This window comes from Oryza glaberrima, chromosome 8 (assembly GCF_000147395.1).
Source record: "Oryza glaberrima chromosome 8, OglaRS2, whole genome shotgun sequence".
Classification (NCBI taxonomy): domain Eukaryota; kingdom Viridiplantae; phylum Streptophyta; class Magnoliopsida; order Poales; family Poaceae; genus Oryza; species Oryza glaberrima.
The window spans coordinates 17074630-17098189 of record NC_068333.1 but is presented as its reverse complement, the minus strand read 5'-3'; the positions used below and the strand labels follow the sequence as shown (position 1 = coordinate 17098189).

General features: G+C 39.9%; 3 protein-coding genes and 1 non-coding gene across 5 annotated transcripts; 1 reads left to right on the top strand and 3 right to left on the bottom strand.

Moving 5' to 3' along the window:
• Window positions 1-628: 628 nt before the first annotated feature.
• On the bottom strand, window positions 629-5919 carry LOC127781600 (protein NARROW LEAF 1-like). 2 transcript variants are annotated; one of them, XM_052308583.1, is made up of 6 exons: window positions 5595-5919; window positions 2954-3492; window positions 2734-2877; window positions 2197-2437; window positions 1518-2018; window positions 629-1408 (listed from the first exon to the last, which is right to left on the bottom strand). In XM_052308583.1, exons 2-6 carry the CDS (start codon window positions 3428-3430, stop codon window positions 999-1001), a joined length of 1773 nt encoding a protein of 590 aa, XP_052164543.1. In that variant the 5' UTR covers window positions 3431-3492; window positions 5595-5919; the 3' UTR covers window positions 629-998. The 2 variants fall into 2 exon arrangements, with proteins under 2 accessions (XP_052164543.1, XP_052164544.1); XM_052308584.1 differs by lacking the exon at window positions 5595-5919 and adding an exon at window positions 5075-5317.
• A 3182-nt stretch (window positions 5920-9101) lies between these two features.
• TRNAY-GUA (transfer RNA tyrosine (anticodon GUA)) lies at window positions 9102-9187 on the bottom strand. Its single transcript is given in 2 exon segments — window positions 9102-9137; window positions 9151-9187. It is a non-coding gene; the product is annotated as a tRNA-Tyr (tRNA).
• A 227-nt stretch (window positions 9188-9414) lies between these two features.
• LOC127781601 (uncharacterized) lies at window positions 9415-13449 on the bottom strand. The gene is made up of 9 exons (XM_052308585.1): window positions 12972-13449; window positions 12762-12900; window positions 12184-12305; window positions 11676-11879; window positions 11524-11583; window positions 10801-10939; window positions 10569-10687; window positions 10154-10378; window positions 9415-10033 (listed from the first exon to the last, which is right to left on the bottom strand). Exons 1-9 carry the CDS (start codon window positions 13425-13427, stop codon window positions 9839-9841), a joined length of 1659 nt encoding a protein of 552 aa, XP_052164545.1. The 5' UTR covers window positions 13428-13449; the 3' UTR covers window positions 9415-9838.
• A 4001-nt stretch (window positions 13450-17450) lies between these two features.
• LOC127781260 (BTB/POZ and MATH domain-containing protein 3-like) lies at window positions 17451-18885 on the top strand. The gene is made up of 2 exons (XM_052308195.1): window positions 17451-17621; window positions 17695-18885. The coding sequence occupies exons 1-2, from the start codon at window positions 17511-17513 to the stop codon at window positions 18883-18885; spliced, it is 1302 nt and encodes a 433-aa protein (XP_052164155.1). The 5' UTR covers window positions 17451-17510.
• The last annotated feature ends 4675 nt before the right edge of the window (window positions 18886-23560 follow it).

The following is a 23560-nucleotide window of genomic DNA, read 5'->3' as shown; positions in this document are numbered from 1 at the left end:
CACATTCTCTGCTTGTGCCAAGTCCAACAAAATAGCTGAGAATTTCGCTTTGCAGTGTTGCCCTTTGCTTCAACTATTATGGCCGAGTTTAGTTCCAAACTTTTTCTTCAAACTTTCAAATTTTCCATCACATCAAAACTTTCCTACACACAAACTTCCATCTTTTCCGTCACATCGTTTCAATTTCAACCAAACTTCTAATTTTGGCGTGAATTAAACACAGCCTATATCGAAGCTATCACTTTGCTACAATTTCAAATGAGAATTTCGCAAAACTACGACAATAGCTAATGATTTTATTAAAGAATTACAAACTTTATTGAACTAATAGATCAGATCCACCTGTCAAGTACACGTGCAATACCTGGATTGTCGCAAGTTGAGCTCACTTGTCAAACTCACGTGGAGAATAAAATTTGGAGTCACAAATATGGTTTGGTATCATTGCAGCTTTGTAAAATATTCAGCTAAAATTTACAGCAAAGCTATAGTTTTGACAACATATTTACAGTTTGTGAAATTCACTCAAAAGTATGGCCTCCAATTCGTGCCGCCAAGTGAGCTTCAAACTTCCAAACAACGCATCAAACTAAACAAAGGTCATGCGTACACTTAACGCTCACAGTGCTTCTCTCTCTCCATCGTGCGCAAGCAACAATACACACAATATGGGTCTTTACAACTGATGGGCGTGATGAAATCGGTTTCGATAGTTTATAACCATCCAGTCACCTTTTCAAAACGGCCAGTGTCGGACAGATAATTTTGGATGGTACCTAAAACAGAAACGAATTCAGAAAATTTTTTAAAAACAGAAACAAATACAGTAAGGCTTGTATCCTGTGAAAACGATAGAAATTATCCGGATACCTATCTAGATAGTTTCCGGAAACAAATACCTAGCCCATATTTATTTCTATTGGGTTCATAGAATGGAACTGCCTTCACTAGGTTATACAGAGCTGGGTGGTGATGGAACAGCAGCACACAGCTTCATTTCATTTCTGCAAGTCTATGTCCAGCGACGAATCGGAGCGGAGTCGCTTGGGCTCCCTCTCGCCCAGATGCAGGGAGAAGCAAATGTCTTCAGGTGAATTCTCTAGCTCCGCAAGGTTGTTCAGGTCGCCATTGGCTTCTTGGCCTTCGCGTGCTGGAGACATGCCAATGAGGAATTGGCGCTCCTCGACGTTGGTGACGCCTTCCACCGTGTCGACATGGAACTCATCGGGTCCTGTGGAGGTGGCTGAATTGTCTCTTGGAAGCTGTTGGATGTTGATTCCAAGAGGCTCGTAAATCTTGTCAACTTTCTCATTTTCTTGAGGACCAGCAACAGGCGACGATTCCCCAGCAGTTGAATTAGCTGCTGCTGCAGCAGCAGCTAGAATAATTCGTTGTTCCTCTAGGGCCTCTGTACCAAAGATCAAAGAGTTCCATTGGAGTTTCTCAGTTAATTGTTACAACCGAAAGGACTAAATATCATGTTGTGGTAGAGATTTCAGTTATAAGAAAGCACAAACCTTGTAGTCCTTCACTTGTAGTGATTAGATCAAGCTCCAATAGATCCAGAAGCCGTCCGAGATCAACCCCACTTGTCCAGTTCTCAGGACCCTGACCACTTTTGAGCTTCAACCTCCCCCGATTGGCTGTGCCACCCCATATAATCCCTATGGGCTGTGGCTTTTCGCCATCTTTTCCTGTTAAGATTATAAGGCTTCCACTATCCCCTTCAAGATCAAATGTTTGTTGGTTCTCCCCAACAACAAGAAAGTCTGTGAAGAAGCATATGCCCTTCTCATCATTGTATTCAAGAGCGTATGCCACAACGGTCCCTGTCGTCAAACCAGAGCTTCTTCCAACTTTGACAACCTGTCTTCCGATGAGACTGCTAATTGGGGATTGTAGATCGATTGCCTTTACATCACCTATGACTCCAACTCCTTTGACTGAGGTATTAACACTAGTTATGTCATAATCATCAGCAAACGGTATAAATGCACCATCAGCTCTGACAAATGTCTCTGCAGATTAAATGATTTGTTACAGAACAAATATGTTATGAAAAATTAGATGACAGCTAAAGAAGCAATAAGTTAATGCATTTTAACAAGGATCTGGCACAAGATGCTACAAGCTGCAACCATATGCCAAAACATGAAGGCTCCAGAAATAAATTGTTCTGGCAGAGCAAAATGTTACCTGGATTTGTTCCCGCATAGATACCATACCAAACATCATCTGTGATAAATGATGTTGCTCGCTCAACAGCACCTAGGTATACACCAGGCCCAAGATTCGGGGGCAAGGGATGGAACATCTTCTGGTTAGGGTAATCCAGGTCAACCGCAACATGCCTGTTTGTCAGGAAGCCTACTTGCTTATTACCAGTTCGACTCTTCACAATGGCACCCAATGTACCATATGTTTCAAGGCTAGCTACCTGAAGATTAAAAAAAGAAACAAATGCAAGTTAGCTGTGTCAATTTCATGAAGTTGGGTGCGTACATACAGAAGTGAAGAACTAAATATATTGTGCTCTACAGGGAAAATAGATTGCAACGAAAAAGAGCAGAAATAATCTTTTCTCAGCAAAGAAGGCCATATATAAATAAAAACACGAGTACTTAAGAATGGCCAACCTGATAAAACAGTCAAAGAAAGATGCAGTATTAACCTATCTGTTTTGTCATGCAGAATCAAGAAAATGGTAACTTCAACATGAAAAGGCAATATAACCTGTGAACCAGAGCCGATAGATGGATCACTACCACGCAGACCATCAACAAGCTCGTCATACAATTGTTCCTTTGGAGTTGGTGCTGGTGCCCCATAGTAAGAGAATTCAACAACATCGACATCACACCACACTCCCCCCGGTCCCTATGTATGACACAGTAAATTCATTATGTAATTGCATATGACCTAAATATATTGCTAAACCACATGATCCGTATACCTCAAGGTGAGCCGGAAGGCACTGTGTAGTGCTGAGCCACTTCCTGTGCACCTTCCGAGCAACAAAAACAAGGATGGCAGGAGTATCAGTCAATGTACCCTTCTTGATTCGAAAGCCTATTGCTGTACCAAGACTAAAGCGACGTAGGATCTTGCTGTGGAATGCTCTTATAATCATCAAATCAAGCAAGGTGGTGGCCCTTTGCCCTGTTGGCAAGCGGCCAAGATGTCCAGGTAACACACCCTTCTGTAGGTTCCCAAAGTAATTAGCGCGGCCTTCGGCAGACCCGTGCATTAGTGTAGATGTTGGCCAAGAAAAATATGCAGCGCTGCTTTCAGAGTGCTGACCACCTGATGCAATTGGTTGGAGAGGAGATGGGCAACAGTTATGGTTGCATCCGTTTCTCTCCATATCCAGTGCTGATCCCTCTGACTGTGATGACCCTGCATGCGCCTTCCAAATATCTGAGGGCCGCATTATGCAAGTATCATCTAGTTCTGTTGAGCTTTAGAAATCCTCACTGTTGAGTAACTTTACCACTGAGAATAGAAACATAAAGAAACAAAGTAGGTTACTCTAAGTTCATGGAGATTAATTAAGAAAACTAAAATAAAATTGCATCAGGTATCAGCTACAAAATGACAGGTTATAATAAGGAATTTACCTACAAATTTTGACTACAAAATCAGAATTCGTAAGCATGTATAACTGCCAGAGGAAGCAGGGGAATCAGTGTCATTGCACCGTATTCCAAGGAAATAAGTATCAAAAACGTTGCAAGATAGACAGCATAAAAAGCACTACAATGGGGATGGCGTAAACAGAATAAAGCTCTCTTTGCAGAGAATAAGTGCAAAGTTATCTGCAAGTACCATTCCTTCCACTGGAATAAAAATACTTGGACAAATGGAATGCTAGACAACTATAGAGGTCGAAGTTACAAAACTAAATGAAACATAACGCCAGCGAACATTTTTAAGGTAAAAAGCAAATACGGGGATACACAAATGTCCCATACATTGTCTGGAATGTTAAATATGACCACGAATGGAATCATCATAAACCTATCATATAGAAGGCATCACATAGTTTCCCATACAACATAGTGTAGTTTAACTGAGGGAAGAGATACATGTCACATCAAAATTGAGACAGCAAAGTATTTTCTATTTTATTTTATCCAAAATTCAGATGTAAAACAAGAGGTGCTATGAGAATATCTAGCATATGGGCACCTTATGTGAGACACCAAAATTCTATGAACTCAATAAATAAGTTGTATTGTTTATGGAAAGTTCCACAGTGATGCACATATTGGTAAAAAAAATAGTTATATTTATGTTCTAATATTAACTGCGTTCCCTCAAAATTAAAGCTGAAAAAGAAGGAAGAGGACTGGAGAAAGCATAGTTCACAACCTAGGAGATGATCACAACTACATGGGTGCATAGGGGAAAGATAGACCATCAACAATGAGGAAAATGAATGAAGCTAGGGAGATCAGAGATGTGTTCCCTCACAATGACTATTATAATCACTAAGTAATAAGGGATCTCTCACAATGCATATCACAGAGGACCTGGCCTAGACACTGGAAATCGAAATGGTTTATGACTTGGATTTTCAATTTCATCCCCCAATCAGGGCACCCATAGTGCTGCACCCGTGGATGGTAACATCACAGGGCCACATCGTGGGTGGGTATTCATCAACTGACCCCATTCCAATCATGCAAGTTATCCAAAAAGGCAGGCATATTTTCAAAGGAATCTATCTAAAAGAGAGAGAAGCGGGGGAAGAAACATAATTTGCTGTAATTTCCACTAATCTCTCAAACATGGATAAATGAGAAAAATACAACACAGATAAGCCTAAAATGCGAAGCAGCAGAGCAAAAGAACAGCACGGAGCATAATCCCCTCCATGTTCATAAAGACACCCTCCCAGTTTCTACTCAGAATGCAAAGGATCTATCCCTAAAACTGAAAGAATCGAAAACTTCACATCATTTCATCGGTAGCAAAGCAAGAAACAGGCCCTCTAATCTACAGACGAACCAACAAAATCGACATGGTCAAAGAACAGCACACCAGAATGGCCAAGAACAGCAAAGTCACCAACCAGCCGAAGCAGAATCAATCAGAGACGAGCCAAAATGCCACGGGAGCTCCTCTTCCTCCTCCTCCTCCTCAGCACGGACAACGGCGACGCAGTCTCTCCCACCTGCTGCTGCAACCCATATCTGAACCTAAAATCTCCCTTTCATCCAAGCACGAGAAGAGCACCAGCAAGGGGCGTGCACGGGGAGGGGAAAAAAAGGCGAGAGACGCCGGCGCACTAGCTCTCTCTCTCTCTCTCACCCCACCCACCACTACCACGGATCGACCACCACCGCGCGCACATGGTGTAGGACCCCCCCCCCCCCCCACCCCCCGGGGTGGAAAAAGGAGGAAAGGGAAAGGACGCCGAGGAGCGCCCAACCGGCCGGTAGTTGAGTTGGAAGACGCCGCGGCTTTTCTCGCGCACTTGGCACCGGCGCTACTCGCCGCCGCCGCCGCCGCCGCCGCCGCGAGCTTCTTGGATCTGTGACCCTCTCTCTCTCTCTCCGGCGAGATTCTTAGGGGGGCGGGGAGAACGGTACCTGCGGCAGGAGGAGGAGGAGGAGGAGGAGGAAGAGCGGTGGAGCTCCATGGATGGTCGTCGCCGGGGAGGGAGGCGGTGGTCGGAGGGGGGGGACCACCAGTCCACGAGCCCAGTAGTAGGAGTAGGAGGAGGAGGACGCTTCCGTGGGGAAGAACGGAGGGGGAGGCGCTGTCAACGCATCCTCGTCCAGGGGAGGGCGGCTCGCGAGAGAAGGGCTCGCCGGCGGCCGGCCGGGCTGCTGCCGCGGGGGGAGAGCGCCGGTGAGGGGGGTGGGAGAGAGACGAACTGGGGGGAGGAGGAAAGAACTCTCATCGATTTTGGACACTTTGGTCTTTTCACGTGCCTAAGGGCCTAGGAGTGAAAAAAAAAGATAGTAATTAAGATAAATAAAAACTGTCACAACGGTAAATGAGTACTACTAATAGAGTTGCCATCTCCCTTTTTAAGCCAAATTTTGGTAACTCTAACTGGAAATCATGCTGACAACGGACACTACAAGCTTGACCAAATGAATCATTTCACTAGCTGAACTCGGGGAGTCATTTTGTGTTGCCAATCATAGGCCCACCACTCAACCCCATCCCCTCTCTGTTTGTGGCATAGCCTCGCTAGAGACGATGACCGTCACCCGCCATCCACACTATTGGTGTTCCGTGTTATTGCCGTGCTGCCATCCTGCGCCATCATGCTCGTCGTGGTCGTCGCCTATCGCTGCCCCGCGCCATTACAACCGCCGTCTGTCGATATCCCACAACATCACCGCTAGGGGTGAAAATAGGGCGGGTATTTCCCAACCGCCTGCCCGACCTGAGGCTCGCGGGAGGAATATGGGAAAAAAAACCTGATACTATCTGAGTTCGAATATTCGCTAGGAAAATACAGGGTATGATACGGGAAGACATGTATCCGCCCGTATGTCCCATATTATAAAATATGTATGACAATTTATTATAAATCCACCTAAAACGTGATAAAAGATTGGTTAATCATTATTTTACGTGTTCATATGTAATATTTTATATTTTTTCTTGATGTATCTCTTTAGTACTTTAATTATCTTATTATATTTAATATATGAATTAGAGATACAAATTAATATCCGTTCCCGAATCCGATGCGAAGGAAATAATATGGGATAGGATTAGAGGATGAGTGATATGTTATTTGGTACTAACCGTACCCGGCTCCGAATTTAAAAGACAATACGGGTTATGATATGGGAATGTCATAATTTGATTTGTAACCGCCTATTTTCACCCCTAATCACCGCCTTCCATCCGTTGTCACTGTCACTTGGATCCACAAGATAGGAAAAGGGGAAGGGCGATGTCGTGCCACCATCCATGCTACCATCTATGTCATTGCCGCAGCCAAGATAAGCATTGTGAAAGGGAGTGGAGGGATTGTGCAGGGAAGGGGAAGAAGAAGTGGGAAGGAGAAGAGAGAGAGAGCAGGGGTGAAGGAGAAGGGTGAAAAGGTAGGGAGACTAACATGTAGTATTCATTATTAGATTGGAGAGTGTATTGGAGAAGCTGTTGAAGTAAAAGGTAAATTTGACTATCTAATTTTTTGGCAAACTGATCATATGGGTGTTTTTAGGAGTTAAATTTGGATAAAGTACTCTAGAGTAAGTATATTGGCAGATGATGGTGATGGTATTTTAGGTTGTATCACGTTGGGACGGTATTGAGGTGAACAACGTTGGCATTTTATAATAGCAAAATGTCTCGTAGGTTAGCTAGAAATAAAAGTTGCTAAAAATCACTACACCACTTCTCGTTCACGATTGCCATAAAGATTTATTTCTTTATCCGAAAGAATAGCTAGCTACGATAATGGGTTAATCTAATCCATGATATTACAATTTAACAGTATTTTAAGATATGCCACTACTTACCATTCGGTATATTTTTCAAAAGAAATTTTACTAAATCTAACCATTGAAGTTTTCCAAAAGAAAATGTTTTCCCTCTAGCTCAGTTTTTGGACGCGACTATATGTTTCCTCTTTGTTGCTCTTCGAGTCTCTACCCATGTGTTTGTGTGCAAACTGCATGCCCCTTTTTTTTTAACGTAGAAACCAATGACCCTCTCTCCTTGCATCTTAGTGCAGCACGCAATTACCCGCTGCATCTCCCCTTCTCTTTCTTGCTCTCTCCAAGTAATTGTGTATATGTCACATTAATATATAATTTCTTACCTTTAAACTATTCTTTTTATTAAATTATTTATTTGATTTACGTTTCGATTGTGCCTTTATATCTGCAATTTAATCTTTATAACAAGATGTCACATAATTATATTCTAATACAAATATATTTCCTACAAAATTATTATTTCAATACTTATAAAAGAAATAGTCCATCATCTTGTAAAATATTTCAACTCAAATAGTGAAATGTTTCAAAGATATAAAACATTAAAAAACCGTAAAACCAATTACCACCGTACGAAATGTCCCAACGAGTGAAATACTTAATTTTGTTGCAATATTTTTTTTATCATGTATGGAACATCAAAAGATACATGCTAAAAAAGCAAAGAACATCATGCGTAATATTTACAAATAAATAAAGCATTAGAATATACTTATTGAAACATCTCAATAAAATCATGTGCAACGTTAAAGAAGATACATGAAAATAAAACTAAAAAGTTAGAAATATAATCATATAAAATCTTGTTATAAAATTTAAACATCAAAAGATACATGCTAAAAAAGCAAAGAACATCATGCGTAATATTTACAAATAAATAAAGCATTAGAATATACTTATTGAAACATCTCAATAAAATCATGTGCAACGTTAAAGAAGATATATGAAAATAAAACTAAAAAGTTAGAAATATAATCATATAAAATCTTGTTATAAAATTTAATTACAATGAGTACAAGAGTACAAATTTAATTGTTAATCGGATAAGCAATTAAGAAGAAAAAACATTTTTAAGATTGCTTAGAGTATACAAGCATGCATGCATAGTTGTGGTGTGTGTATGGACTCGCTAGCGAAGGCATCTGGTTTTTCCAACACTTTTTCTTAATTTTTGATAAAGAATATAAAAATGCTTATAGTTTAGAACGGGGAGGTAGTAACACTTTATTAAGTCGGTGCATCGAGAGTTTATGGTGTTTTATAGCTAGGTATTGTTTAGCGTGGATTCTTACGATAATTAATGTTTCTTTAAGAAGATACGCGTACGACTGTTTAGTAAGCAAAGTACTCCTAAACATGATAAGGGTGAGGGTGAGGACTTCTACTTATTTGGTAAGCAAGCACTCCTCCAAAAAACATGATAAAGCAAAATGGGAGTGAAAAATTGCATAAAAAAAGCAAGCACTCCTCCAAGAACAAGATAAAGCAGTTGGGCCAAATTAAAGTCGGAGTGAAAAATTGCAAATAATAATAATATGATAAAGCGTGAGTGAAAAATTGCAAAAAGAAAAAAAAAAGGTTGGCCCAAAATAAAATGGGAGTGGAAAATTGCAAAATAAAGAAAAAAAATCCGACCTGCCGGATTCGAACCAGCGACCTAAGGATTTATCTGCAACGACTACAGTCCTCCGCTCTACCAACTGAGCTAAGGTCGGTTTGTGGTTAACACTTCTTGTTATTATGTATAGAACTTAAAGAAGCAGGTGGTGTGTTCCTGCAAAAGCAGGCTAACTCGATACAAATGGTTGATAAATTGATATAGGCCTTTTCACTAACACACCATTCAGGTGATGTGTTACTGTACTAGATTGTGATTCCAGAATATCTTTTTGCATATGTTAGGGTCAAGCCGTCTGCCATTAGATGCGCGACCAAAGCACAATTGCCAATCACAAGCACTAGGCATATCCATACATTGTGGCAGTCATTCAAAACAGTTGTGAGGATGATCGAAGCAGTACATATGAGTCTTCTTCCATTACAGAGCTATAAACTGCCTCTAAACTGCTCGTGTAGATGAGGCAAGTTTTGCAAGCATATATAGCACAGCTGCTCAAGTGAACGGTGAAAAATCTAGTAAACTCGAAGCCAGTCATTGAGCTCAATCATCAATATGTTCGAGCAAACTAAGTCATGTTGTGTCTCAAACATGAGTCGGATGGTGACTGACTGGCAATTCACATAATTTTATGCGCCGATATATGTTACTGCCTGTTTAAGTTGCAAACAGATCTTCGGCTCAAAACAACTGATTGTAACCATATTCAGTGGATCAACAAGAATATGCAGTTTACCGTGCTTGCCAGTCATTTTCCAATGCAAAATTTGCTGAATATGCTGCTCAGGACTTCTTCAGAGATATCCTCCCCGCTGATTGTTGCAAGAGCCAATGCTGCTTCCCTCAAGTCTATAGTCCAGAAGTCCATCGGCAACTGCTCGTTGATAGATGACTCTAGCCTAGTAAAAGCTTGTTGGGTCCTCAATAGCTGTTCAAATTGCCTCTGCATAATGCATACAAAAGAGTTTCACAAGCAGTTAAAGCATCATGCATATGCAACATTTTGAATTTCTTAACAGCTGAACTATTTCCCTTCTGTTATTGAGAATACTATGTTACCTACCTGATTTACAGTCCATCGCCGTCCCTCTGATGGTACAGGCTCAAGACCTCTGACCTCTATTATAGCCTTCTCCAACTCAGAAATGCCTTTACCAGTGACTGCACATGTTTGCACATGTTTTTTGAAAACTCCATGGAATTGTTCAAACTGTTCTCCTGAAATAAATGGTGCACAATCTACCTTGTTGATTACAAGGACCATTGGCACTGGAGCACCTGAAGATTTCTGATATTCAAAAGAGAACATAAAATAGTCACTATGTAGTACTGTTGAATGGACACAGACAAGATATCTAATAGGAGTTCTATAACTGTAAGGACTACCGAACAAGGAACGTAAAACTTATACCAAAGTCAGCTAGGCAGCAATACCGAACAAGGCAGGAAAACTGGCAAGAAGATGAAACTGAACGTACCTTACTGATCAACACATGCTCAATAAGTTTAGTGTCATCTTCAGTCCACCCATCAACTGCACTTATTGTCATAATAATCAGATCAGCTCCCAGTGCAGCAGCTTCTGATCGTTCCACACCTGTGTAAGAGCCCAATTAAAGACTTATGTCAGGACAAGCTAAGCGCCTAAGCCTTTACCATTATACAAGTATGCACTGTGCAGCATTGAATATTTCCAAGATAATATCTCACCAATTTTTTCCACGATGTCATCAGTTTCTCTTATACCAGCAGTATCTAGAAGGGTAATAGGGATGCCATGAATTGAGACATTTGCTTCTACTACATCCCTTGTGGTTCCAGCTATTTCAGTAACAATAGCCCTTTCACTCTGCAAGCTAATCATTTAAATTCCAATATCAACTATTTTGGATGCAATCCAAGAGAAATCACAACCACGTATGGCATTCCACGTATAAGGAATGTGGTGCATGAAAAAAAAAAAGAGAACTGCAAACATTACTCCTAACTATCCACACTGTAGGAATTTGCTGAAAAAAGAACAAATTTTAGTTTTGTATTTAGTTCAGAATTTGCTGAAAAGGAACAAAGTGAAACCCGTCCAAATTTATGTGTGGCTCATGTAGTCCATGGGTCTGTGCCATTTGGTAAGCAGTACTAAGCTACTGACAAAAAGTGCATGTTGGCCTATGTGAGGATAAAAGATCAAGCGAGTTGCTAAGCATGCGCAACCCCGTCCACATCTGGGATTCAAGTGAATCTAGGTCCCATGACATTACACAAAGTAAAACAATTACTCGTACAAATCAGATGGCATTAGGAGCATAGGGCATGCACATCAGTGTCTTAGTATGGACATAGGTTTCATGAGCATGCTAACATAAAAAGAGACAACTGGAAAACATACGACGGTTAACTATGCAAAAGATATAGGAGGGATATCTAAGCACATACCTTACTCCAAGCATTCAGCAGGCTTGACTTGCCAACATTTGGGCGGCCAATTATTGCTACCTGCCAGAAATTATAAAATCATTTTTTATTTTCATATTCATCGTGTTTTTATTTCAACCCTTAAATAGAAATATACAATACAAAGAAAATACCTGCAGACCAGATTGTAGCAGCTTATCATAATTAGCAGTGTCCAAAGCATCCTGAACCTCTTGCCTCATACCATTAATTTTGCTGACCAGCATTGTTAGATCCAAAGGAGGCAATTCATCTTCAAAGTCTAGACGGGCCTCAATCTCAGTGAGCAATTCTATGCACCTTGATCTCAGTGATTTTACTAGTGCAGAAAAGCCTCCCTGCATCCAAAACATATTTAGAATTCAGACCACCACGCATGTTGTGCAAGCATTCAGTTTCTTAATAAAGCTTTCCACAATGGGCTTCTCAAAGGAGCTGAACTGAAGCTCGTGATGTAAAAAATTTCAAAATTTACAGAAAGAAACAACAGTTTCAGTTACTTCCTGTTCTCGAGTATTTAACCATTCGGTATCTCTGCTAAATCCCAAACCTTTCTAACACTTCCCCACCTACATTTTATTTTGTTTTTGTGTACCCAAAACTAGTTGCCACAACATAAGCTCATGACATACTCACACGTACCTGTATGCCAGCCAATGCTGAGTCTGCCGCAGCTGCAGATTTGGCTGAAATGAGCCTTGACACATTCTCCGCTTGTGCCAAGTCCAACCTCCCATTCAGAAACGCACGAAGAGTGAACTCACCTGGAAAAGACATAAATTTGGCGATGAGCTGTAATGCATTGAAAAAACATACTCCCTCCGTATTTTAATGTATAACGCCGTTGACTTTTTAACTAACGTTTGACCATTCATTTTATTCAAAATTTTTGTGCAAATATGAAAATACTTATGTCATACTTAAAGAATATTTGATAAAGAATCAAGTCACAATAAAATAAATTTTTTGAATATTTTGATAAAGAATATTTGATAAAGAATCAAGTCACAATAAAATAAATGATAATTACATAAATTTTTTGAATAAGACGAATGGTCAAACGTTGAACAAAAAATCAACGGCGTCATACATTAAAATATGGAGGTAGTATATAGCAACAAATTATCTGTCATTGTTAGCTCTATGAGCTAAGAAATTTGTAGGACAAGCATGGTAAGAAGGGGAAATCAACATATCCATCGATTAAGTAGGAAGCCAACCAGGGTCAGCAAGCCTAGCACCAGCTTCCAAGCAGGCCCTGAGCACACGCCGCAAGCACAGGTCATTCCCATGGCACTGGAGCTCCACCACATCCTCCCGCGTGTACGATCTCGGAGCTAGCATCGGCACCACTAAGACCTGACAGGAATCGCGAGATTTAGCACGCGCGGATAATCAAATCAAAACAAAATCAACGCGCAGTAGTGTACCTCGTCGATGACGCCGCCATCGCGGTCGAGCGCGACCCCGTACTCGACGAAATGGCTGCGCGGCCGCCACGGCGGCGCCGCCCTCCTGGCCGGCCGGAACACGCGCCCCGCGACGGCGGCCGCGTCGGGGCCGGATAGCCGCACGATCCCCACCGCCGCGGGGCCGCCGCCGAGGGAGGTGACGATGGCGGCGATGGTCCCGGGGCCCGCTCCGCCTCCGCCGCCGCCATAGTCCGGCGGCGGCTGGACGGAGCCGCGGGTGGAGGGGGAGGGGGAGCGGTCGTCGGCGGGGAGGAGGTGGGAGTGGCGGGAGAAGAGGGCCTCGGCGCGCGTGGTGAGGGTTCTGGGGCTAGGGTTTAGGACGACGCGGCGGCGGCGGTGGAGGAGGGGTGGGAGTGGGAGAGGGCGGCATAGGAAGAGGGGCGGGAGGAGGAGGCGAGAGAGAGCGCGAGCCATTGGATTGGGATAAACCGCGAGTCGCCGGAGATATTGGAACGGAGAATAGTTGGGGAGATTTTGCTCTCCTTAGTAGAGAAGATAATAATAGAGCTCACTTTCTACTATTAGCCAATTTTAAAGCCAACACATATAATAGATTAGCTATAAGGTTGGCTACAATTTTCTTCTCATCTCTCTATCTCTCACTTATATATTAATTGTATTTGTCTTGGAGCTTGTATTAAGCTAGCTCTTGCATGAGAGCCAACATCCTTAACTTTTTTGTTATATCTCTCCTCCACGTAAGCTTATAGTAGAATTATAGCTCACTATTATACTTGCTCTTATGGCGCAGGGATGGTTCTTTTGTGGACCGTTGGTTTGCAAACCTAGGATGCTGATTATACTCTATTTACTTTGGGCATATTTAGATTAGGTACAATAGCGCTATTAAACTGGGTCCAAAACTTATTAATCAGCTTAATCTGAGATTAAGAAAAAAAAATTGCAGAGAAAGAAACAAGCGGGCGCTTGCACAACGGCCCAAACCGTAACGCTCGTGTGCAGTAAGAAGAGACGATAAAAAATGCGTTTATGTGGGTCCCACACAGATCCCTATCTGATATATCCATATAAGTATTTAATGTATGTATGTTTTAGCTAACTTGTAGTTAGCTTGTTGTATGAGTTGGCTTTTAAGTTAGGTTTGCTTGAGAGCAAGTTTTTAATAGCATAGCTCACTACTAGCTCCAAATCATTTATAGCCAATATAATAGCCAATTCATACAATAGTTGTTTGCTATACTATTAATATCTGGTTCCGCTTGTCATACACACATTACGTCTTGGAGTCTGTGTTGCAGCTGACTACAGATCTGTAGCCCGCTGCTCTTCTCTCTCTTCGTTTATATCTTTAAAATATGTTTATAGTTGGCTTATAGCCTGCTATTGTACGTGCTCTGACACGACAAAATTTTGTAGCTTGCTGCTAATTGCACTATTGACCTTACTCTTCGATCCGTGTCATTGTTTTAAGAAAAATCTACTGAGTGCACGCACGATAATGTGGGCAGGTAACCATCCCACAACACGTAAAATGGTACTCCCTCCATCTAAAATATAAAAGACTGGCATCCAACCAAAATCCCTTATATTTTGATATGGAGGGAGTAGTAGCTAAACCATTTTTAAAATAGATTAATATATTTGTAAGGCAACTTCGAATTTTTTTAATAAGAAAACACTATTTAATATTTTTTGAAAGCGTGCGTGTGGAAAATAAAGAACTTGAACTTGTGGGAATGTGTACAAACGAACTTAACCTAACTTGTGCCATGTAAGGGTATTCTCGACGTATGTTTCTTAAGTAAAGTAGGACATATAAAACTAGGTTACAGCAATAGTTGAATAGAAAAGAAAAAGAGTGAGACATGAGAGCGTTTAATGTTTTTTTTATGATTATTACCATGTAGTAGCGTTATTGTCTGGTATAGTTAGAGCAAGTTTAATAGTATAGCCCACTACCAGCTCCAATTCATTTATAGCCGATCTAATAGCCAATTCATACAATAGTGGGCTTACTATATTATTAATATATGGTCTCACCTTTCATACACACATTATGTCTTAGAGTCTTTGCTACAGTTGGCTACATATCTATATCCCGCTACTCATCTCTCTCATCTTTTATCCATAGTTGGTTAATAGTCTACTATTGTACCTACTCTTATTACCTATTCTACTACCCATCTCCATAAATAGTAAAATAGGTAGTGAGGAGTCTTATTACCCACTTTAAATGGTAAAGTAGGTGGTATTACCCACCTTTTATTCATATTGTGGATGCCCTAAGAGATGCCAAATAATTTGGCACTCGGTTCAAGCTAAATGAGCATCAAGATTTTTAGATTTTTAGTATTGTCAATACTCCGGTTCTTTTGTAGGTTGTGCTCTATACAAACACTTTCTTAAATTTTACTTTCTCATTTTTCACATACATGTTTCCGAACCTGCTAAATTGTGTGTTTTAATAAAAATATTTTCTATCAAAAAATTGTTTAAAAAAGTCATATTAATATTTTAAGTTTTTCAACTAATACTTAATTAATGATGCACTAATTCATGCTCCGTTTTGCGTGTCGAAAAGGAAACGCTTCCAATCTCCCCTTCTGAACTCAGCCCAAGGCCTCCTCAGTTTGGAGGGGATTGAATAGGATCGAGGAGAAATAAATCTAAATCATGATAGACGTGAAATAAATTATCTCTAATCCCTTTCTACAGGGATTAACCGAATGTAAGGTCTAAATGAGTACTCCCTTCATTATAATTTACTTGTGGTTCATATATCTAAAATTTTTATATTGTTCTCACATAATATTCCAAAGTATTTTTAAAGGTGTATTTATCCTTTTCTACGATTCTATATTCTAAAGCATTTGATGTATTTCTCCTTCTGCAAATCATTAGTACAACTAGTACTTAGAGCAAGGTTAATAGTATAGCCCACTACTAGCTCCGATTCATCTATAGCTAATCTAATAGCCAATTCATACAATAGTTGCTTACTATACTATTAATATATGGTCCCACATATCATACACACATTATATCTTGGAGTCCGCGCTGCAGCTGGCTACAAATCTATAACCCGTTGCTTTTCTCTCTCATCTTTTATCTTATTAAAATATGTTTATAGCTGGCTAATAGCCTGCTATTGTACCGCTCTTAGTAGCACTTCTCACAAAGAATTTTAGTATTGCTTTGGAAAATGGTGACTAGAATTTTAGTGCTTACACATACAGATACTGACTTGAGTTAGAGCAAGTTTAATAGTATAGCTAACTATTAGCTCCAAATTATCTATAGCTAATGTAATAGCTAATTCATATAATAGTTGCTTACTATACTATTAATATCTGGTCCTACCTGTTATACACACATTATGTTTTGGAGTCCGTGCTGCAGCTGGCTACAAATCTGTAGTACTCCTTCCTTCGTAAATAAGTAATCCCCTTATCCCAATTTGATTATCCTGAAACATCCATCATTCTGAAATTAATTCTCATTGACTAAGTGTTCCATCTCTTCGTGTCTAACGAAAATTAATTCACACTTTAAATATTGCATGGGTTGAATCAATATAAATTAATCTGGTTGTATGCATGCAGGTCATTTCATGATGCATATTTACTCTTTACACAAATAAATAATATTTTTATTAGATAATGATATTTTGGAAAAATCTCAAAAATCTTAGGTGATAATTAAATTGTGATAGAGGGAGAACAATTTTAGCATATAGATTTATCCCCATGTAAGTATATAATAGAGTGATCCACTAGAACTCTTTAATACTATTTTTTAAATTTCTTCTCGTTTTTACTCTCTCTGTTCCATTTTAAGTGTAGCCATGGTTTTCCGCGCCCCAATTTTAATTGTTCGTCTTATTTGAAAAATTTTTGAAAAGAAAATAAAACATAAGTTATTCATGTTTTATCATGCCATAACAAAAAAAAAACTAATTATAAAATTTTTTTAAATAAGACGGACAATCAAAGTTAGGTGCGGAATCATATAGTTGCACTTAAAATGGGACGGGGGAGTAGCTGTCAAAGCAACACTGATTTCTCCTCTTGTTTTTTCGTCTACCTTACTTTTCTCTCCGTATTAAATGAATAACATAATTAGTCTTTTAATTTATTCATGGATATATTTAAACTACACTTATTTAGAAACATACTACAATTTTTTAGAAATGATGTACTCTGGTTGCATAATTCTTGACGTTTTAAACAAGTTCGTGGCCAATAACTTTAAAAATATTTATTTTATAAATATATTTGAGCAACCTATATATTTATCTTTGAAAGCAATATAATAAAAACAAAAATTTATTAATTGATTGTGTATATATTACAATAGAGAAACACAATCACAAATACTATTTTAGAGATCGTATCATTACTTAAAACATCATGAATTATGATACGGGAGGATATTACTAATATACATGATCATTTCTAAGTACATACTCCAATACATGCGGTACTATTTATTCAACATTCCAACCCATCGATCTACGATAAATTATGCCAGAAAACGATGGGATACTGTAAGCCAGCCACCCCGGCCCCTCGATCCCACTCCACGCATGAATGCTTCACAATTACTCCACTACTCTTGAGATGGTTCATCTTCCGAGAGCTTAGCCAAGTGTGTGTATACATGCCGTATGCGTGAACATCCCTAGTTACGAAGAGAGTTCTCTAGCTCGGGAAGCATTCAGCATCTCCTTTCTCTTCCGATGGCCGCCGTCTCAACTGCGTCTTCCACCAGCAGCCCACCGCACAACACCACCATGTCCACTACTCACTCCACTGAGCTTGTCAAGGGCTCGCATGAGTTCACCGTCGCCGGCTACAGCCTGCAGAAGAGGAACGGCACCGGACACTTCGTCAGGTCCGGCTCATTCGAGGTCGGTGGATACAGCTGGGCGATCCGATTCTACCCTGCTGGCAGCACGAAGGAAGAAGAAAGACACGTGTCCGTGTACCTCGAGCTGCGAAGCACTGTGGTAGAGAAAGTTACCGCGAGGTTCAGTTTCCACGTCCATGGCGCTAGCGCGAGCTCGTCGCCCTGGGGCCACTTTAGCGACTTCACACCCAGCACCGAATCATGGGGGTACGATAAATTTATGGAGATACAAACCGTGGAGTCGGAGTACCTAATCAACGACTGCCTGGCGATGCACTGTGACGTGGAAGTTGTCAAGGAGTTGAAGACCGGAGCAACCGTGAGCCCCTTCATCACGGTGCCGCCGCCCAGCCTCTCCCGTCATGTCGAGCAGCTGCTGGAGAGCAAGCAAGGCTCGGACGTGACGTTCCAGGTGGAACAGAGCGAGTACGACGCGCACAGAGCGGTGCTCGCGGCGCGGTCACCGGTGTTCAGCGCGCAGTTCTTCGGGCAAATGGCGGGCAACGGCAGCGGTGGCAGCGGCGGCGGCCGGCAGCGTGTGCGGATCCACGACATGAAACCGGCAGTCTTCGAGGCCGTGCTCCACTTCGTCTACACCGACACGTTGCCGCCGGTCGAGGAGTTCGATTTCCTGCTGAGCGGCTTTAGCCACCGTGCCAAGCTCGTAGAAGCAGCGGCGGCCGGCTGCGGCTCGAGAGAAGATCTGAGGGTGATGGTCGGCGAGTGGCTCGCGGCGGCGGACATGTACGATCTGGAGAGGATGAGGCTGCTGTGCGAGGACGCGCTGTGCCAGACCATCGGCGTGGCGAACGCAGCGGCGACGCTGCGGCTGGCTGACCGTCACCATTGCCCGCAGCTGAAGGCGTTCTGCATGGAGTACGTCGCGTCGCCTGGCATGCTGGCGGCTGTGGTGGCGACCGAGGGGTTCAGGGAGCTCAAGGCTTCCAGTCCATCTCTTCTCGCCGAGGTGCTGGAGAAACTTGGAAGCTGCAGCTTGGAATAAGCGGTACACTCCCATTTCTTTAACCCAACATTTAGTCCCTGCAACATTGATAAATACACTCCCTCCGTTCAGAGCAAAATGTTTGATCTTTGATGACATTTATCAAAAAAAAAATATTCTCTCTGTTTTATATTAATCATCATATAAGTTTTTTACAAGACCAAGAAAAACTTAATTGCCAAGCATTTATTTAATAGAAGCCACTCACCAAATTTTCATTCCCAAATACCGCCCGAACCCACATATCACCTCACCCAGCACCAGTTCCCTCATCACTTTTGTTTGAACTAGGAAGGTAGCCCGTGCGTTGCGCGGGCATCTCTATCTTTCTGAATATTAAAATTATGTACGATGGTTCTTTGTATGTATTTTGGATACGATTACTACTTGCTCTACTCTTAAATAGTATGATAATACTTCAAAATCAGTAACCCGCTATATCTCTTTTTTAAAATAAACATTTAGCTTGCAAATTGGACAATATTCACATAACTGTTCGAACCATTCACTCTATCTCCCCCTTTCCAACGATTAAAATTTAATATCAAAAATTAAAGATAGAAATTTGTTACCTGCTTGAGTTCTTGCTAAGTATTATTATTTCTAAGATGGGTTAATTGAATGTTCTAACATGTAGCCTTCTAGATATACCATGTTATCAAATTATGCATGCTTCAAACTAACACGACTTAAATAATATTACATAGATATTTGAGTTAAGATAAGATTTAGTCAAAAAAAAATTTGTACTGGGTTCCCTTGTTGCCTTCTCTTGATGGTGGCTTGATCAACAAAACACAAATATCTCCTATGGGCTCTTTTTGTGATGCATTGGATGGCTGACAACCTAGTAAAACTCAACGCTCCTGACAAAAACCCTCTAAACCATGCAACATGTCACTACAACCTCACCTGACATCTCAAATAATTTTCTGTTAGACAACATGCTTGGATGAATGTTTTTTTTATTAAATAATGTGTGTATACACATATCCATTGAAGTGACCCAATGGCTAAAATTAATGGGAGCATTAAATTAATGAGGATTAAGTTTTAGATGCTTTATCAGCTACAGAAGAAATTTAAAGTTTCCTCTTATTTGTTAAAGGCTTTAATAGACGTTGTAGGAGGGTTCTTTAGGGCGTTTAATAAACCGATAAAATAATACTTTATAATTTTATATGTCGTAGGGATTAGCCATTGATAATTTTTATTTACTATTAGGGTATTATTAGGGTATATGCTCTTGAGTTTTTCTATCTTTTTAAATTTCTATGATTCTTATTACCGTAGACATGTTTTTTTAGATAGATTAAAGTAAATCACACGTGTCTTTGGTTATGTATGTTTATAAAATGAAACAAAATGATATAATCTATATTATAAAATGTTATGTATGTTTATAAAATGAAACAAAATGATATAATCTATATTATAAAATGGAGCAATTGCACATTTGACCCTATTTGAATATCTAACTACCAATTTGACCCTGTTTTGGTCACTTTACTCATTGGACCCTTCTTTTCAAAACCGAAGCTACACTATGACCCTTTTATCTTAAGAGCATTAATCGGTGTTAACAAAAGCCCCAAATACCACTTCTACCATTACTTATTTGACCTTATTTTTCCAAAGTTAGGTCCAATTTTGTGCGGAAGAAACCGCAGGTAGCAAGCTAATGGCGGAGATGTGCGTGGGCGCCGGTGGTCCTCCTCGTCACCGTGCCGCCGCCCCTCCACCGTCACCACCTATCCTCCTCGTCACCGAGCTGACACCATCCCTCTGCCTCCTCTCCTCCTACCATATCCGTGGTTGCCGCCACCCCTCCGCAGCCGCCACCTCCCATTCGCCACCGCCGGCGGTCCTCCTCATCGCTGAGCCGACACCACCCCTCCTACACTTCATGGAGCTGCTGCCTCCCCTCTGCCGAGTTGTCGCCGCCTCTTCCACCACCGCCAGCGGTCCTCCTCGTCGGCGACTCAATGTTGCCTCTCTGCCACCGCTCCTAACCTCCGCGAAGCAGCCAGTGGCCCTCCGCAGCTGTTGCCATGCGGCTGCCACCGCTCCTCCTGCCCATCACGCTTTGGAGAGAGGGAGAGGAGAGAAAGCGAGATAAAGAATGAGCAAATGAGTGGTTCAGGATAAGATTGATGTTCAGTGTCATTTTAGTCATTTGGGCTTGTAAATACATGTTTTTCTTTTTTTTCTAAATGAAAAACTTAGGATGTAGTGAAAGTAGGGTCAGACGACAACTTCGGTTTTGAAAAACATGGTCAAATGAGCAATTTTTTTTAAAAGGATCAAATTGATAGTTAAGCTTTAGAAAATGTTAAATGAGCAAATATCTCTTATAAAATGTCCTTTATCTCTATTATGCGTCTAATGGTACACATGTTCATCATGTCTTAGATATTCGATATGATGCACAAATACCTTGTTAGCATTTGTAGCTCGATGTTTGGTGGATAAGAATTTGTAAGTGGGTCGGACACATTCAAGATTAATGGGACATCTACTTGATACCTTTAAGTTATCCACGTATAACCTACACAACCTGTGTAGGTCGTACCATAGTAAGAGCTTTATCTAGTCTTTCTTGCAATATATTCACAATAAAAATTAAAAATATGAATACATGAAAATAGTATATTCACAATAAAAATTAAAAATATGAATACATGAAAATAGTATATTCACAATAAAAATTAAAGTAGTTTATATGACAATCTGATAATGTTATCATGACTCTAATGTTATTGTAACTTATCATAGTTTCATAATGAACGAAATATTTACTTCGAATAATCATAGATATAATTTTTGTTATCCATGTTTATGAAATTATATATGATGATATAATTGATATTATTATTTTTGTTACAATTTTTGTGATGAAATAAATAAATGGATTTAGTTTTTCTTGTAGTTTTTGTTATAAATCTAATGGTAAATTTATAGTAACATATCATAATTTTGTAACAGTCGGTAATTTTTAAATATCAATTTTAGTTGTTTTACATCTCTTAAATTTAATTGTAATATTCTAATGTTTTTATAAGATCAGGCGAGGGATGGTATGCTATTTTTCTGTGATTTTCCATTACGTGAGGTGAGCGTACATATATTCGTTTTTTTTTTGGCTTTTTTCCTGATGAATAGTGTTCAGCCTTTTTTTTTTGTCAAAGTAGTAGTACGTATTTTTTTTCTATACTTCTATGTAAAACGTACGGGAGTGTTTTTTTTAAGGTAACGTACGGGAGTTAGGAGGAAGGGAGTTTTAAAATAATGGTTCACCGATTTAAGTGAAAATTGACAGTTGGATATTTCTTTTATTCAAAATTTGTAGAAATTTTAGAGATATGACATGCGGTGGTTCAGGAGTGTTTGTATTAGTGCCACATGGCGGCACTTATATGTATCCTTATATGTATGATTTTTTTTTCAATGCCTATGTTTTTTCTTACTTTATCGCGCTTTTATCATAAGTACGTATGTATCCTTTCTTTTCTACCATGAACAGTAGGTGAGCTTCACTTTTTTTCAAGTCGTATGTACCTACGTTTTACTTATGTTTTTTTCTTTTTCTGTCACACAGTTATACAAATAAAGAGAAAGATATTGCTTTTTATAAATAATAAATCTAATCTAATTGTAAAATATCGGATTCTTCAATTTAAGTGAAAATCAACAATAAAATTAAAAAGTGCCACATGGCGGTTTAGTAGTGTTTGTAGGAGTGTCACGTGACAGCTTAAAAACGCTTGTAGAAAGTTTAATGAACTTTTAGTATATAATTTTTAAATTTTAAAGATAGAACGTTTAAAGAGCATTGAAAGGATATTTTGTATTTATTTTGTAGAAAATCTATTTTAATTGCGTATGTTTGCGCAAAAATATAGAGTGATATTTTAAATAGTACAATAGATAATCCTATTTTTTTAATACCATCGTTTTCTTTCAATGGCATGTACGTATTTTTTTCTATTCTACCGCTTTTATCGTAATTAAGTTCGTACGCGAGTTTCTTTTTTCCATGTGAAAAGTAGGTAAACTTCATTGTTTAATTAAGTGTATACCACAGTTATACAAAGTCATATGTATGTACGAAGTACGTACGTTCTTATTTCTCTGGCCCACAGCATAGGAGTGTATTTTTATTAAATAGTTGATCTAATCTAATGGTCCAAAATACCGGGTCCACCAATTTAACTGAAAATCGACGGTGAGATTAGATAGTGCCATGTGGTGATCTAGAAGTGTTTGTAGGAGTGACACGTGGCGTCTTAGGAGCGTTTGTAGAAAGTTTCATGGATTTTCAGTATATAATAGATAGATAGATGGAAAGTGAGGCTGACATATGGGCTCGGGGTGGCATTTGAGAATGAAAATTTGGGAGAGTGGTATTTGAGCACTCGTATTTTGATAGAGTAGAGCTGACTATTTTTTTATGAAAAATATGGCGGCATATATATATTTATATATATACACACACTCCCATAGTAAATTCTACAACCTTTTGCAGTATTATCAACCAGCATTTTGCTGAACCGGCTGATTCGCCTATACAATGCACCCTGCCCCTAAGTATCGTTGCTTGTAGATGATACGCATATGCTAGGACACCGTCTTTCCCAACCATTTTTTCCCTTAATGGTTCTGCTTGTATTCGTGT

Coding starts and splice junctions, on each gene's coding strand:
- LOC127781600 (XM_052308583.1), bottom strand. CDS start 3,430: ATGCGGCCCTCAGATATTTGGAAGGCGCATGCAGGGTCATCACAGTCA. Junction 2,878..2,953: donor GCCTTCCGGCTCACCTTGAG/GTATACGGATCA, acceptor TGTCATACATAG/GGACCGGGGGGAGTGTGGTG. Junction 2,019..2,196: donor CTATGCGGGAACAAATCCAG/GTAACATTTTGC, acceptor TTTAATCTGCAG/AGACATTTGTCAGAGCTGAT.
- LOC127781601 (XM_052308585.1), bottom strand. CDS start 13,427: ATGGCTCGCGCTCTCTCTCGCCTCCTCCTCCCGCCCCTCTTCCTATGC. Junction 10,379..10,568: donor AGCATGTGTTGATCAGTAAG/GTACGTTCAGTT, acceptor TTTGAATATCAG/AAATCTTCAGGTGCTCCAGT. Junction 10,034..10,153: donor GGCGATGGACTGTAAATCAG/GTAGGTAACATA, acceptor TGCATTATGCAG/AGGCAATTTGAACAGCTATT.
- LOC127781260 (XM_052308195.1), top strand. CDS start 17,511: ATGGGATACTGTAAGCCAGCCACCCCGGCCCCTCGATCCCACTCCACG. Junction 17,622..17,694: donor TCTTCCGAGAGCTTAGCCAA/GTGTGTGTATAC, acceptor GGAAGCATTCAG/CATCTCCTTTCTCTTCCGAT.